This window comes from Mustela nivalis (genome assembly GCF_964662115.1).
Source record: "Mustela nivalis genome assembly, chromosome: 1".
In the NCBI taxonomy this organism is placed as follows: Eukaryota; Metazoa; Chordata; class Mammalia; order Carnivora; family Mustelidae; genus Mustela; species Mustela nivalis.
Window position 1 is genome coordinate 190,738,497 of NC_139020.1, and position 15,897 is coordinate 190,754,393.

At 36.4% G+C, this 15,897-nt stretch overlaps 1 protein-coding gene and 1 pseudogene across 8 annotated transcripts in view; one reads left to right on the forward strand and one right to left on the reverse strand.

The window, feature by feature from the left end:
• Positions 1-15,897, forward strand: part of DNAH12 (dynein axonemal heavy chain 12) — a 228,390-nt gene that overhangs the window by 31,866 nt on the left and 180,627 nt on the right. For all 7 annotated transcript variants that reach the window (XM_082738549.1, XM_082738550.1, XM_082738545.1 and 4 more), the window contains 8 exons: positions 725-797; positions 1,618-1,776; positions 1,983-2,178; positions 5,137-5,325; positions 6,007-6,163; positions 6,790-6,881; positions 8,706-8,884; positions 10,265-10,400. In XM_082738549.1, coding sequence (XP_082594675.1) covers positions 725-797; positions 1,618-1,776; positions 1,983-2,178; positions 5,137-5,325; positions 6,007-6,163; positions 6,790-6,881; positions 8,706-8,884; positions 10,265-10,400 — 1,181 coding nt within the window. The remainder of the gene's footprint in view (positions 1-724; positions 798-1,617; positions 1,777-1,982; positions 2,179-5,136; positions 5,326-6,006; positions 6,164-6,789; positions 6,882-8,705; positions 8,885-10,264; positions 10,401-15,897) is intronic.
• On the reverse strand, positions 14,541-15,127 carry LOC309844232 (large ribosomal subunit protein uL5 pseudogene; annotated as a pseudogene). The gene has a single exon. The product of its transcript is annotated as a large ribosomal subunit protein uL5 pseudogene (transcript).

The window sequence follows — 15,897 nt, forward strand, 5'->3', positions numbered from 1 at the left end:
ATTTATTTGACAGACAGATCACAAGTAGTCAGAGAGGCAGGCAGGAGAGAGAGGAGGAAGCAGGCTCCCTGCCGAGCAGAGAGCCAGATGTGAGGCTCGATCCCAGGACCCTGAGACCAAGACCTTAGCTGAAGGCAGACTTTAACCCACTGAGCCACCCAGGCGCCCCTGATTACAGAATTATTAAAAATATTACTGTATTTAGGGAAGTTTATTAGAGATTTAACATTTGCAATTTTTATTGGAATAGGTTTTCTTTTCTTTTTTTTTTTTTTAAAGATTTTACTCATTTGTCAGAGAGAGAGAGAGCGAGCACACAAGCAGGGGGAGCGGCAGGCAGAGGGAGAAGTACGCTCCCCCCTGAGCAAGGAGCTTTGTGAGGGACTCGATTCAAAGACCCTGGGATCATGACCCAAGCCAAAGGCAGATGTTCAACTGACTGAGCCACCCAGGTGTCCCTGGAATAAATTTTCTTAAGTGGCCTTTTAGTAGATAGAATGCAAAAAACCCCCAAAACTTAAAGCTTTACTCTATCTGAATTCACACCCAAAATAATACCAAACTAGTATCAAGCACTTGATTTTTTTTCAAATAAAGGAATTTTTTCTTCTACTCATTTTAATGCTCAATAAACTATATTCTTCAATATCAAAAGTTAGAAACTTTTGTTTGAGTAGGACTTGCAAAGGTTTTCAATAAATATTAATACATATATGTATTTTAGTGAGGAGTGTTCTTGTGAAACCTCCAGTTAAATGGCTTGAAGATGAAGGAGGCCCTTTACCTAAATCCCCTGAGTGAGTAAATTATTATTATTAGTTAAAGATTTATTTATTTATTTTAGAGAGAGAGCAAGAGAGAGCACGAGCATGAGCAGAGGGAGAGGTGGGGGAGGGGAGAGAATGAATCCCAAGAGGACTCCCTGCCCAGCATGGGGCCCAGTGCTCAGATTGTTCCCACAACCCCAAGATCATGACCCCAGCCTAAATCAAGAATTGGAGACTCAACCGAGACTCTCAGATGCCCCAGTAAGTTATTTTAAAAACAGAATTGCATCTAGGTTTTGATAACAGATTGAAAATAAGCTGATCTTACGTTTAAGTCTAGAACTGTGAAGCTCAAAGGTATTTTGAATACATCTAAAAAATAACACTACTGTTCTTTTTTTTCCCCTAAAGTTATCCTTGCTCTGAACTTGTCTGTTTGCTGTTTACACAATTAGGGGGACCTTTACAGAAACTTTAGGTCAACTTAGCCTTAAGTAATCTTTAGTGTATGCCAGACAGATTTCTTCATCCCTTTTCTCCAGTCCCAAGGAACTGAGTTCATTTATCTCTACCCAAGGTAACTAACTGGGCCAGAACACAGTGGAAGTTAGCAGGGCACTCCCTCCTGGCTCATCAGTCTGCTCATCAGACAGGTGGTCTCTGTCCTCTCTGAAGATAATGTGCTTTCAAGATCTTGATGCATTTTTATTACATTCATGACTCCTAAAGCTTCCATTGCTGAACATATTTTCATCTTCTCTTGCTTTATACTAATTCCATGTCATAATTTTACTTCCTAAAATTTAGAGCCTGTTTGAATCCTGTTTGATATGGTGTTTTGCTTTTCCAGAGGACTGGATTATTCTAATCCTTGGCATTCCAGCTATGTGCAGACAAGAAATCAAATATCAGCTAATTTGCACATTGTTCATCCAACTATGAAAATATTGCTGGATCTTGGTTACACGACGTTTTCCAATTCAGTTTTGCTAGATTTAACGGGGATTAGGTAAAATCTCCTATTTATTAATTAACATTTAAGATTTGAATGTCTCCTACTTGAGTCTTTACATTTTGACTGTATACATTTTAAAACTGTTAAGTCTTGTGAAATTTTCTTTAGATTAAAAAATTTTATCTTATTTTTAAAGAATTGTATATGAAGACCAATATTTATCATTTGCTTTAAATCATTTTTACTTTTCTCATAAATAGAGCTAAAGGGCCAATTGATTGTGAATCACTGAAAAATGATCTATCAATACAAGCTAGAAAGGCAGAAGAGAAAATAATGAGCACATGGTATCCAAAGGTTATAAGTCTTTTTACCAAGAAGGAAACTCTAGATGCCATCAAACCTGAAAAATTGGATGCATTCTATAACTGTGTTTCCACACTTATGTCAAATCAGGTAAATTTGTTCTATACATCTGAAATAATAATGTTAATAAGATTAGTTTGTTATTTTACTTTATTATTTGTTAAGTTTTTATTTAAATTCCAGTTAGTTAATATACAGTATTGTATTAGTTTCAGATGTACAATATAATGATTCGACACTTCCATACATCACCCAGTGCTCATCCTGCCAAGTGCCCTCCTTAATCCCCATCACCTATTTAATCCATTCTTCCATGCCCCTCCCCTCTGGCAACCATCAGTTTGTTCTTTATAGTTAAGAGTCTGTTTCTTGGTTTGCCTCTCTTTTTACCCCCCCTTTGCTCATTTGTTTTTTTTTCTTAAATTCTACAGATGAGTGAAATTGTATGGTATCTGATATCTGTGTTTCTCTGACTGACTTATTTCACTTAGCATTATACTCTCTAGCTCCATCCAGGTCATTGCAAATGGCAGGATTTCATTCTTTTTTATGGCTGAGTAATATTCTATCATGTATATATTCCACTATATATACATGCATGCATATACATACACATACATACACCATATTGTCTTTATCCTTTTATCTGTCTATGGACACTTGGGCTGCTTCCATAATTTGACTGTTGTAGACAATGCTATTATAAACATCAGGGTGCATGTTTCCCTTTAAATTAGTATTTTTTTATTCTTTGAATAAATGCCTCATAGTGCAATTACTGCATTGTAGGGTAGTTCTATTTTTAACTTTCTGAGGAACCCCCATACTGTTTTCCACAGTGGTTGCACCAGTTTGTATTTCCACCAACACTGCATGATTCCCCTTTCTCCACATCCTCCCCAACAGCTGTTGTTTCTTATGTTCTTGATTTTAGCCATTCTGACAGGTGTGAGGTGATATCTTATTGTAGTTTTGATTTGTTTTTCTCTGATGATCCTTGATGTTGAGCATATTTTCATTATGTCTTCTTTGGAAAAATGTCTTTGTCTTCTGCTCATTTCTTAATTGGATCATTCATTTTTGGGGTGTTGAATTTAAAACTGATGTTTTAGTTTATTATTTTAAGTTTTTTTTAAAAGATTTTATTTATTTATTTTACAGAGATCACAAGTAGTCAGAGAGGCAGGCAGAGAGAGAGAGGGGGAAGCAGGCTCCCCACTGAGCAGAGAGTCCGATGCGGGGCTCGATCCCAAGACCCTGAGATCATGACCCGAGCCGAAGGCAGAGGCTTAACCACTGAGCCACCCAGGTGCCCCTAGTTTATTATTTTAAATAAGATTCTATTTAGACATAATGCTAGGTAATTATTTTGAAATAAAGTAAGAAAAATTTTTTACCATGATTTTAATTTAAATTAGTTTAGCATAAAAATACTTCATTTTTGAAGCAATATCTGAAGCAATCTAAAATGAAAAGAAAATCTAGAAGTATGTGTCAATATTATAAATGATTACTGGGCTCATGCTGAAAGTCTATGAACTATTATCCACAGCTTTATTGGAGAATATTAACAAAGAACTACCCTAATACATTTTTGAACATATGAAATCACAAGTTGGTTGATTCTCATTTTTTCCTCAGTAAAATCTTGACTTGAAATGGAATTGATCATCTTTAAAGAAAATATTAATTTATATTAATTTTATATTTATGGGCTTCTTAAATTTTTACCATTGTGGGAATACAGTTTAAAAAAATAATTTTGAATAAAAACTTTCCCTTTTAGGGGCACCTGGGTGGCTTAGTGGGTTAAAGCCTCTGCCTTCGACTCAGGTCATGATCTCAGGGTCCTGAGATCAAGTCCCGCATTGGGCTTTCTGCTCATCAGGGAGCCTGCTTCCCCGCCTCTCTTTCAGCCTGCCTCTCTGCCTACTTGTGATCTCTCTCACTGTCAAATAAATAAATAAATAAAATCTTTAAAAAGAACCTTTCCCTTTTAGAAAATATCTCCAAACATTCCATAAAATTTTCAATATACCCTTAAAAGGACATATTTAATATCTAGTATATAACCCTGTAATTAATATACAATATTTCCTTTTTACCTTTATCCTCTTCAGAGAACTATAATTATTTGATAAGAAGTAGAGATGAAGAACATTTTGAAGATGGTTTTAGACCTGTATTTATCTGCTTGGCTAAATTTCCAATAGCTGGTTTCTACATAAGAATACATTATTTGGGGGCATCTGGGTGGATTAGTCAGTTGAGCATTCTATGCTGGGTTTCAACTCAAGTCATGATCTCAGGGTTGTGAGATGGAGCCCTGGTCCAACTCTGCATTCAGTGTGGAGTCTGCTTGAGATTCTCTCTCCCTTTGCCCCTCCCCACCATCTCTCTAAAATAAAATCTTAAAAAAAAAAGAATACATTATTTTTCCTTTGGTAACTTACTGTGCACATTTTGAAGTTCCAGTAGCTTCACCCTCACCTAGTGATGTGCTGGAAATCTGGTGTTGAGGCTGGGGAAGAAAAGTCCTAATTTGTAGTGTTTGCTAATTTCTTGGTGTAAATATTCCCACCATGGTGATTTTTAGTCATCCAAGGTTTAGTAACTGGCTCATAGAAGTTTTGAATATTTAATAGTTGACACTAGGAGATAACTAGCATACCACTGTCCCTCACCTCATGTGCATGTCCCTTCATAACATCCTCACCCTCAGGTGTCCAGCCTCTCCTCCCATTAGTCTTCACCATGCTGTTTAGTTTTCTGAAATGTTTTCTGTGTCAGGGAAAGAATGACTAAAGAATGTGGGAAATTCTAGTTGCCATATTAAGATCGTTGCTATTCAAAAAAAAATTAAAGTTTGTATATATTATTCTATTTATTATTTTAGACAACTTATTAGGAACATATTGTTCTGAATGAAGAAAATTTTGAGGACTTAATGGACTGATAGAATAGCTTAATTGTAGAGAATAGCTCACTGATTTTGGACTAAAGGTTGGATTTGTACATTCTAAAGTAATAATTTATGATATCATGCAGCTAAAGGATTTCTTAAAGAGAACTGTAGAAGGATTCGTGAAACTCTTTGACCAAGAAGATCAACGTGGGCTGCCAATATTTAAGATGGAACTAACATTTGATGATGATAAAATGGAATTTTATCCTACCTTTCAAGATTTGGAAGATGTTGTTTTGGGTTTGGTAGAGCGGATAACTGAAGCTCTACAGGTATTCTGCCATCCTTATGCACTTGGTTTCTTTATATGGGTCTCTTTCAAAATTTTAAGTGATGTTGAAACCATAAAGTGAACATGTGCATAAAATATTACAACTGTTTTATTTCCATCCTCTAAGTAATTTTAAATTAGAAAGTGCTTTCTTTTTGATAAAGTTCCCTGACTAAAAATGTTATTTTCCTTCTTAGAACTTTTATTACCGTTAGGAATTGATATTTATGTGCCCATTCCATCTTACCTACATAGTTGTGAGCTTCTTAAGGACTAGCTCCTTCTCATGTTTGTTTTCTCTACTTTCTAGTAGAATCACTTAGACATTATAGTAATTCAATAAGTACTTGTTGAATGATAGAAAACTAACTCAAGTTTTTATATTATACTACAAACTATACAATTTTATTTTATTTTATTACTTTTAAGATTTTATTTTTAAGTAATCTCTACACCCAACATGGGGCTCAAACTCCCCATCCCTGAGATCAAGAGTTGCACGCTCAATAGACTGAGCCAGGTGCCTCAAACTATACAATTTTAAATCATGATTTTGCATTAGGTTATCTTTTTTTGGACCACTGAAATCTGAACAGAATGTTTAAAAATATTGTATAAGATCGATGTCTAGACAAATTGAATAGATATTTATTTCATAAACTGTCATTTTAATTTTTGTTAGAATGTCCAAACAGTTCCTTCTTGGCTAGCAGGAACTTCACCAACTGTAAATCTTGACACACAACTTCCTGAACATGTGTTAGAATGGGCTCTTACTACACTGAAGTTGGCAATACATCATAACTTAGAAGGCGCAAGAAAACATTATGAGACATACGGTATATATCATATATGTAATATTACACCTCTTATCATAAAAGAATACCACTTTTATTTTTGGTGGAAATTAGTTATTTGGTTGTCTGGGGATGTCATGAATAAAGTAAGAAGAGCCAGAAGTCAGCATTGGCATGGCTTTTAGCAGAATCAAACTTGAATTCTGTTGTTTAGTCCAAAGGGTGAATGTTAACAGGATCAGAGTAATAAAGCAAAAAAGCAGATAGAAGAGATGCTGGAATAAGGAGAAAGCTAAATCAAGGTTTAAATTAAGATAATTTTGAAGAATAGTTTTGAAGAGACTGCAGCTCGTTCTACAGTCTCTTTAAGTGTGTATGGGTCAAGATAGTTATTTGACATTTTCTTAATCAAAAACTTCTATTAATTGGCTTATCTGAACCTCTAAGTTATTGTAAGATCAATGCATACACTATTATCTTTATTTTAAAATGCCATATTTAACCTGGTTTTCCTGTTAAGTTTATTTTATTCTATCCCTATTTATACATTTAATTCTCCATTAATAATATTTGATTAAATAGTCTGCTTCTTTCCATAATCATATCAAAAAGCACTTTATTTTGAATGTGTCTTATTATTGAATTTAAATTAGGTTATTAATTTTCAGTTGAAAAATACAATTGGCTTCTTGATGGAACTGCAGATAAGATGATAGAGACTTTTCAGGCGGAAGATCATACTTTTGATGAATACACAGAAGTAAGTGGTAATTCTGTTTTTCATTAATGCCTTTGACTTTCTTTTTTTATTTTTCTTTATTTATTTTTATACTTTCTTTTTTTAAATTAGGTTTTTTTTTCCTGGAAAGTAAATGCTCCAATTAAAGTTATTGGAATTTCTTACTCAGAATATGATTTTATTAAGCTTTTATGTTCACCAAATAATTTCTTTTTTTGTTTGTTTGCATTTTTTAAAACATTTATTTTCAGCATAACAGAATTTATTGTTTTTGCACCACACCCAGTGCTCCATGCAATATGTGCCCTCCTTAATACCCACCACCTGGCTCCCCCAACCTCCTGCCCCCTGCCCCTTCAAAACCCTCAGATTGTTTTTCAGAGTCCATAGTCTCTCATGGTTCACCTCCCCTTCCAATTTCCCTCAACTCCCATCTCTTCTCCATCTCCCTATGTCCTTCATGTTATTTGTTATGCTCCACAAATAAGTGAAACCATATGATACTTAACTCTCTCTGCTTGACTTATTTCACTCAGCATAATCTCTTCCAGTCATGTTGCCACAAAAGTTGGGTATTCGTCCTTTCTGATGGAGGCGTAATACTCCATAGCGTATATGGACCACATCTTCCTTATCCCTTCGTCCATTGAAGGCATCTTGATTCTTTCCACAGTTTCCAGCGACCGTGGCCATTGCTGCTATAAACATTGGGGTACAGATGGCCCTTCTTTTCACTACATCTGTAACTTTGGGGTAAATACCCAGTAGTGCAATTGCAGGGTCATAGGGAAGTTCTATTTTTAATTTCTTGAGGAATCTCCACATTGTTCTTCAAAGTGGCTGCACCAACTTGCATTCCCACCATTAGTGTAAGAGGGTTCCCCTTTCTCCACATCCTCTCCAACACATGTTGTTTCCTGTCTTGATAATTTTGACCATTCTAACTGGTGTAAGGTGGTATCTCAATGTGGTTTTAATTTGAATCTCCCTGATGGCTAGTGAACATTTTTTCATGTGTCTGATAGCCACACCAAATAATTTCTTTAGTGATTCATTTATTCATTCATTGCTTCAGCAGTTATATTCAGACACCTAGCAAGATTTTGGTGGCATAAAGATAAATAATACATACACATTGTCTTCAGGAGCTTTAATTTGTCCTAGAAGCCAGACATAGGAGTAACAAAGATGATATGTGGAGATAAGTACTTGAATGGAAATATGGACAAAGTGTTGTGGAAGCAAAGACGAGGGAATGATTGTTTTTGCTTTGGAAGATTGGTGAAGATTTCTTTCTTTCTTTCTTTTTTTTTTTAAGATTTTCTGTTTATTTATTTTGACGGAAGAGAGACCACAAGTAGGTAGAGAGGCAGGCAGAGAGAGAAAGGGGGAAGCAGGCTCCCCACCGAGCAGAGAGCCTGATTTGGGGCTCGATCCCAGGACTCTGGGATCATGACCTAAGCTGAAGGCAGGAGCTTTAACCTGCTGAGCCACCCAGGCACCCCAGATTGGTGAAGGTTTCTTGAAGAAGTGAAAAGTGAGCTGGGTTTTGAAGTAAATGTTTATAGGTGGAGAAGAGAGGGACTGCAACATCAACAAAGACCAAAAGGGTTTAGGGGTGTTTAGAGACTATCAAATGAACCAAAAACAGCTGTAGAACAGGTAACACAGAAATGCAACACATGACAGATTTAGAATATGAAGTTGGAAATGTAAGTTGGAGCCATGTGGGACAATTTTAGGGGATATTTGCTCAAGAGTTTGTACTTTGCTTTGAAGGTTTTTAGCTGTGCAAGTAATATACTTGGATCTGAATTTTAAATGTTTTTTTTTTTTAATTTTAAGTTTATAGAAAGATTTTTCAGTCTTGCCTCAGAAATAATGCTTTTGCCTCAGTGGGTTCATTTCCCTATGGTGCGTTTGGATTGTGAAGATTTGAAGATAGGCCTAACAAACAAAGCGAAAACCTTTGCAAACATATTATTAAATGACATAGCTTCAAAACATAGAAAAGAAAATGAAAGGTAAGTAGAAGTAATTGGTAAACTCAGAATTATAGGGCTAAAAGAAATATTTTACTAATATAACTCTTGTTTAAACTATAAGAGGCATCTGGCTGGCTCAGTTGGAAGAGCATGCAACTCTTCATCTTGGGGTTGTGAGTTTGATCCCCACATTGGGTGTAGAGAGATTACTTAAAATGAATGAATGGGTGAATAAATAAATAAATTAACTAACTTAAAAAAATTTTTTAAAAAGATGAAAATATAAGTACTTACAACTTTCTCTTCATAGCAGCTTCCTTTTTAAAAAATTTTTTATTTAGTTTTGCAAGAGAGAGAATGAGAGAGAGAGCATGAGTGGTGGGGAGGGGCAGAGGGAGAAGCAGACTCCCCACCAAGCTGGGAGCCTAGTAGGGGACTTGATCCAGGACCCTGGGATCATGACCTGAGCTGAAGGCAGACGTTTAACCGACTGAGCCACCCAGGTGCCCCTCATAGGTGCCTCCTAAGAAGTTTCCTTTGTAGTTTCAATAGTTTGCTTGATACTATGTGAGAGTTGTTTTGAGGCAACCCGGAATTATTAAAAAAAAAAAAAGAAATTGAAATAAACCAGTGTTTGGATACAGGTTGCATGAAAATGGAGGACCTATAGACTTCCAATGATATTGGGAAGATCAGGGATTGTTCCTGACCCCAGTATTTACTTGTGTCACTGAGCTTATTTTCGTCACCTATAAAATAGAGACAGCAGTGCCTACCAGATTCACAAACCAGTGGCCTGCTGTCTGAATAGGTCTTGCAAATAGTTTTATTTGTCTCATGCTGTGTTTCATTTTGTTCAGACACACTTTCAGTTGGCTATCAACCTTTCAAAATTAGAAGATTTTACACACACACACACACACACACACACACTCTCTCTCTCTCTCTCTCTCTCCAGATCTTTTACTTTTCTTGAAAGTGTGGGAAGACCATGCCATGTTGAGCCTTTAGTGGTAAATGGAGCTGAGAAGCAGTTTTTGTTTTACGCAGGGAATGTGTCCTTTGGTTGGTTCATCCACTGCACAAGCAACTCATCATCCAACTCATTTAACTTATTTGTTGCCTGTCTGGCTCCCAAAGAATCTTAGTTTGTAACTTCTATAAAAAACATGGTACTCAATCAATATTAGCTAGTATGTTTATTTTCCCAGAAGCAATGTGAGGAAATCCTGTGCTTTGGAATCAGAAAGGCATTCCTAAGTATGCTCTGTCTCACACTGCTTACTTAACTGGGTATTCAAGAGAGTTAAAGAGATCAGCAGAAAAAAATTTAATATAATATAACTTCCACATGAAAATGTATTGAGTATAATATAGTATTAATTACCATAACCATAGTAAAGCAGAGTATTATGTCAGTATTTGCAGTGAATTTGAAGCAATTAAAGAGCATGCATTAAAAGTCCCTGAGACAACAGAAGAGATGATGGATCTGATATCTTATGTAGAAAAAGCCCGGACTACAGGGATTCAAGAGTTGGTTTTACGGATCAAGGTAAGAATCTTTTGATTTACATATTTTAAATTTACATATTTTAAATTAGTTTCTTTTTATTTCAAAATATGATAAACACATTGAAATTGTGTAAAACATAAAAACACATAAGTTTTAAAGTGCCCACTTATATTGCCATAACTGAAGGTAAGAAATAGGCTATTGCCTGTACCCCTGAATCCCTCTGTATGTGACCTTCTGATCATAACTGCTTCTCTCTCTCTCCCCTAGAGGTCTCCCCTTGGTTTCTACAGTAATCACACATTTTTATTCCTTAGTCTCACCAACTATGTGTTCATCCTCAAACAAGATGGTCTTAAAATTTTTTTCCTTCTTCTGTGATTTCTGCCTTTATTGGTATGCTTATGCCTTCCTCAGCACAAGATTATATATCCATTCACTTATGTTGTACTATAATTCTTTGTTTAAAATATGAAACATAACACACCTACCCCAAATTGCATAAAACATAAACTGTGTAATTTAAAATGTTATAAACACTGCATAATTATCACCCAGGGAAGAAATAGAACCTTGCCAACACATTAGAAGCTCATCACAGTCTCCTCTTTTTCCTAGATGTGAACACTATCCTGACTTTTATAGTAATCGCTTCCTTGCATTTCTGTAGAGTTTTACCATTTAAATATGCATTCCTAATCAATATAACTAATTTTTATCTCATTTAGGTCGTTATATAAATAGTCATACTGTTTCTATTCTTTTGAATCTTGTCAACAGTATGTTAGTAATGCCCTTGTTTCTTAACTTAATTTTCATTGCTTTCTTACATTCACTATTATATAACCATGTAATGATTTGTTATTTTAGTTTTATTGTTCTGGATATTTGCTATTAATAGCAATGCTGTTGGGAACATTTCTGTACCTGTATCCTGGTATATATATATTCATGCATTTCTCCCAGGCATTATAACATGTATTTACTTTCCCATTTACTTGCTAAGGCAAAACTCTTTTCTTTTTTTTTTTTCCTGTTTCTAGTTTCTTTTTTTTTTTTTTTTAAGATTTTATTTATTTATTTGACAGAGAGAGATCACAAGTAGATGGAGAGGCAGGCAGAGAGAGAGAGAGAGAGAGAGAGAGAGAGAAGCAGGCTCCCTGCTGAGCAGAGAGCCTGATGTGGGACTCGATCCCAGGACCCTGAGACCATGACCTGAGCCGAAGGCAGTGGCTTTAACCCACTGAGACACCCAGGTGCCTGGCAAAACTCTTTTCTAAAGTAGTTCCAATTTTATACTCCTATCAGCAGTGCCTAAGAGTCTTATTATTTTACACCCTTACTTATGCTTCCTGTTATATGAGATATTTTAAATTTGCTAGGCTGTTCTCTTAACTATAGAGAACAAACTGATGGTTACCAACAGGGGAGGTGAGTGGGGAGGGGTGAGTGAAATAGGTAATAGGGATTAAGGAGTGCACTTGTTGTGATGAGCACAGGGTGATGTATGGAATTATTGAATTAGTATATTATACACCTGAAACTATATTATATTGTATACTAACTAATTGGAATTTAAAAAAGAAAAAAAAATTCTGTTCTGTTGGGTGGAAATCATTGTATTTTTAATTTTCTTTTCTTTTTTTTTTTTTTAAGATTTTATTTAATTGACAGCAAGAGAGAGAGCACAAGCAGTGGGAGCAGCAGTGGGAGAGGGAGAAGCAGGTTCCCCGCTGAACAGGGAGTTGAACGTGGGGCTTGATCCCAGGACCCTGGTATCATGACCCGAACTGAAGGCAGATGCCTACCTGACTGAATCACCCAGGCACCCTAATTTGCATTTTCTTGAAACAAAAGAATTTGAACACTTTTCTTATACTTTTTAAAAATATTTTTTATACTGTGAAGGTAACATATGACAATAGTCTACAGTCTTTGGTTTAAAATCTTATTTGTCTGGGGGCGCCTGGGTGGCTCAGTGGGTTAAGCCTCTGCCTTTGGCTCAGATCATGATCCCAGAATCCTGGGATCAAGCCCTGCATCGGACTCTGCTCAGTGGAGAGTTCGGATTCTCTGCTCAGATAAAACCCTGCCTCTCTGCTTACTTGTAATCTGTCTGTCAAATAAATAAATAAAATCTTTAGAAAAAAAGAATTAAAAAAAAATCTTATTTGTCTGATATAAGGATTGCTATCTCAGCTTTCTTTTGATATCCATTAGCATGATCAATGGTTTTCCACTCTCTCACTTTCAATCTGGAGGTGTCTTTGGGTCTGAAATGAGTCTCTTGCAGACAGCATATCAGTCTTGCTTTTTTATCCAGTCTGATACCCTGTCTTTTGGCTGGGGCATTTAGTCTATTTACATTCAGAGTAACTATTGAAAGGTATGAATTTAGTGCCACTGTGTTACCCATAAAGTCTCTGTTTCTGTATACTGTTTCTGTTCCTTTCTGGTCTATTTTACTTTTGGCTCTCTTTTCACTTAAAAGATCCCCTTTAATATTTCTTGCAGGTCTGGTTTAGTGATCACAAATTCTTTTAGTTTCTGTTTGTCCTGGAATATTTTTAATCTCCTATTTTAAATGACATCTAGCTTGATAAAGTATTCTTGGTCGCATATTTTTCTCATTTAGGACCCTGAATATATCATTCCAGTCCTTTCTGGCCTGCTCTGTCGATAGGTTTGCTTCCATTCTAATGTTTGTACTCTTGTAGGTTATGGGATTCCTGTCCTGAGCTCCTTTCAGGATTTTATCTTTGTCTCTGAGATTTGCAAGTTTCACTATTAAGGTGTTGGCCTATTTTTATTGATTTTGAGGGGTGTTCTCTGTGCCTCCTGGACTTGAATGCCTCCTGGACTGTTTCCTTCCATAGATTAGGGACGTTCTCAACTAAAATTTGCTCCAATATACCTTTTGTCCCCCTTCTCTTTCTTCTTCTTCTGGAATCCCAATTATTCTAATATTGTTTTGCTTTATGGTATCACTTATCTCTTGAATTCTCTCCTCATGATCCAGTAGTTGTTTATTTCTCTTTTTCTCAGCTTCTTTATTCTCCATCATTTGGTCTTCTATATCACTAATTTTCACTAATTCTCTCTTCTGTCTCATGTATCCTAGCAGTTAAAGCCTCCATTTTTTATTATATTTCATTAGTAGCCTTTTTTATTTCACTTTGATTAGATTTTAGTTCTTTAATTTCTTCAGAACGGGATTCTCTACTGTCTTCTATGTTGTTTTCTTTTTTTTCCAAGCCCAGCTAGTACTTTATAATTGTTACTCTGAATTCTGGTTCTGACATCTTACTTGTATCCATACTGAGTAGGTTCCTGGCAGTTAGTATTGCCTCTTGTTCTCTTTTTTTGAGGTGAAATTTTCAATCTTGTCATTTTCTTAGTTATTGACCTCCTCCTCCTTTCTAAAACTTTTCATATGCTTATTGACTATTCAGAGTTCCTCTTTTGTGAAATGTCTTTACATGGTTTTACCTATTTTTCTTTGGGGTTTTGTGTTTTTTCTTTTTTTAAAGGTTTTATTTATTTATTTGAGAGAGAGACAGACAAGCACGGGGAGAGGCAGAGGGAGAAGCAGATTCCTCACTGAGCAGGGATCCCAGCACAGGGCTCAATTATAGGACCCTGGGATTATGACCAGAGCTGAAGGTAATCACTAACTGAACCATCCAGGTGCCCTCTTTTTCTATTGATTTGTAAGAGGCTTTGTTTGTTTGTTTGTTTTTGTTTTGTTTGTTTAATTATGATAAAGTATACACAAAATTTTTTAAGTGTGCTGCTCAGTGTAGTAGTTTTGAAGATGTTATTAGTAAGCATCCTTTTTTTTTTTACTCTGATTTATTTTAACTTTTTTTTTTAAAGATTTTATTTATTTATTTGTCAGAGAGCGAGCAAGCGCGAGCGAGCACAGGCAGACAAAGTGGAAGGCAGAGTCAGAGGGAGAAGCAGGCTCCCTGCGGAGCAAGGAGCCCGATGCTGGACTCGATCCCAGGACGCTGGGATCATGACCTGAGCCGAAGGCAGCTGCTTAACCAACTGAGCCACCCAGGCGTCCCTTATTTTAACTTTTTAGTGGTGTTTTTTGATGAAGAGAAATCCTTTATTTTAATGCAGTTAAATGGAATAATGTTCCCCCCTCTTTTTTATTTTTTATTTTTCTCACTCAAAAGTTTTTATTGACCTTTTGGATTGAAATGGGAATTTATTTGCCAGGAAGGATGATCCCATCATACTTCTGCTTGAACCAGCACATGGCCTCCTCTTTCCTAATTCTGTGTTTGGCCCCAGTGCAGCCTGTCCTGTGCTTCTTATCTGCAATACCGAAACCTGGTCTACCTAGCACCACATAGAAGACCACGCCATAGATACCAATGCTTGAGTCATATTTGATTTCCAGATTGATGTGCTCCTGGACCCAAAGCCAAGGTTTCCAATATCAGAGAAGTTATTTTTTCTTGACTCATACTCTCACACATTTAGACATTTCTCCAGGATTTCTTCTGCCTTTGCCCCACGGACTGTGCAGTGGATGGCAAGGCAGTCTTTTCATTTCTCCTGACATGGAAAGATCTAATAATGTATCTAGCTTTGGAGAACACATGGGTCTGGTCTGTGAGCTGCTCCAGCATCTTGGCTGCCCAGGTCAGTCTGTCTCTACTCTCCCCAACATAGATGTTGAAGCAAAGTTTGCAGATGCAAAATTCCCACATGGGGTTCTCCTTTTCACCTTGATCCACCATGGTGGAGAAATGGAGGAGTTTCCCCCCTTCTTTTTAGAGAAAGAGAGAGAGAGGAGAGAAAGAGGAGAGAGATGGGGGAGAGCGACTGAGGGAGAGGGAGAGAATCTTAAGCAGGCTCTATGCCCAGCGTGGAGCCCAATGCAGGGCTCGATCTCACAACCCCGAGATCATGACCTGAGCCAAAATCAAGAGTCAGACACTTAACTGGCAGAGCCACCCAGTGTTTCCTTTTATTCCTAGTGCTTTCTGTGTCTTGTTTAAGAAATCTTTCCCTCCCAAGGGTCATGATGATTTTTTCTTGTATTCTTTTTTAGACCTGTCTAATTTTGCCTTTCAGGTTTAGGTTTTCAGTCTTCCTAGAATCTTATTTTTGTGAATGACATGAGGTCCATCCTAATTATTTTTCCACATAGATGAGCAATTATATGTTTATCAAAGAGACCTTCCCTTCCCTGCTGCTCTGCAGTGCCACCTCTATCATGTATTAAGTGTCCATATTTATGCAGATCTAATTTAAGACACTCTGTTCTGTTCCATTGGCCTTTCTATCTGTCCTGGAATCAATACCACGCTGACTTAATTACAATTAATAGCAATAATACATCTTTTTCCCCCTTTAAGCCACTAGTTTTTAATTTTTATTTTTTTATTTGAGTGTAGTTGACACATAATGTTACTTTAGTTTTAGATATACAACATGGTGATCCAACATCTCTATACATTATGCTATACCCACCACAGTGTAGCTACTACCTGTCACCATATAACACTCCTGCAATATC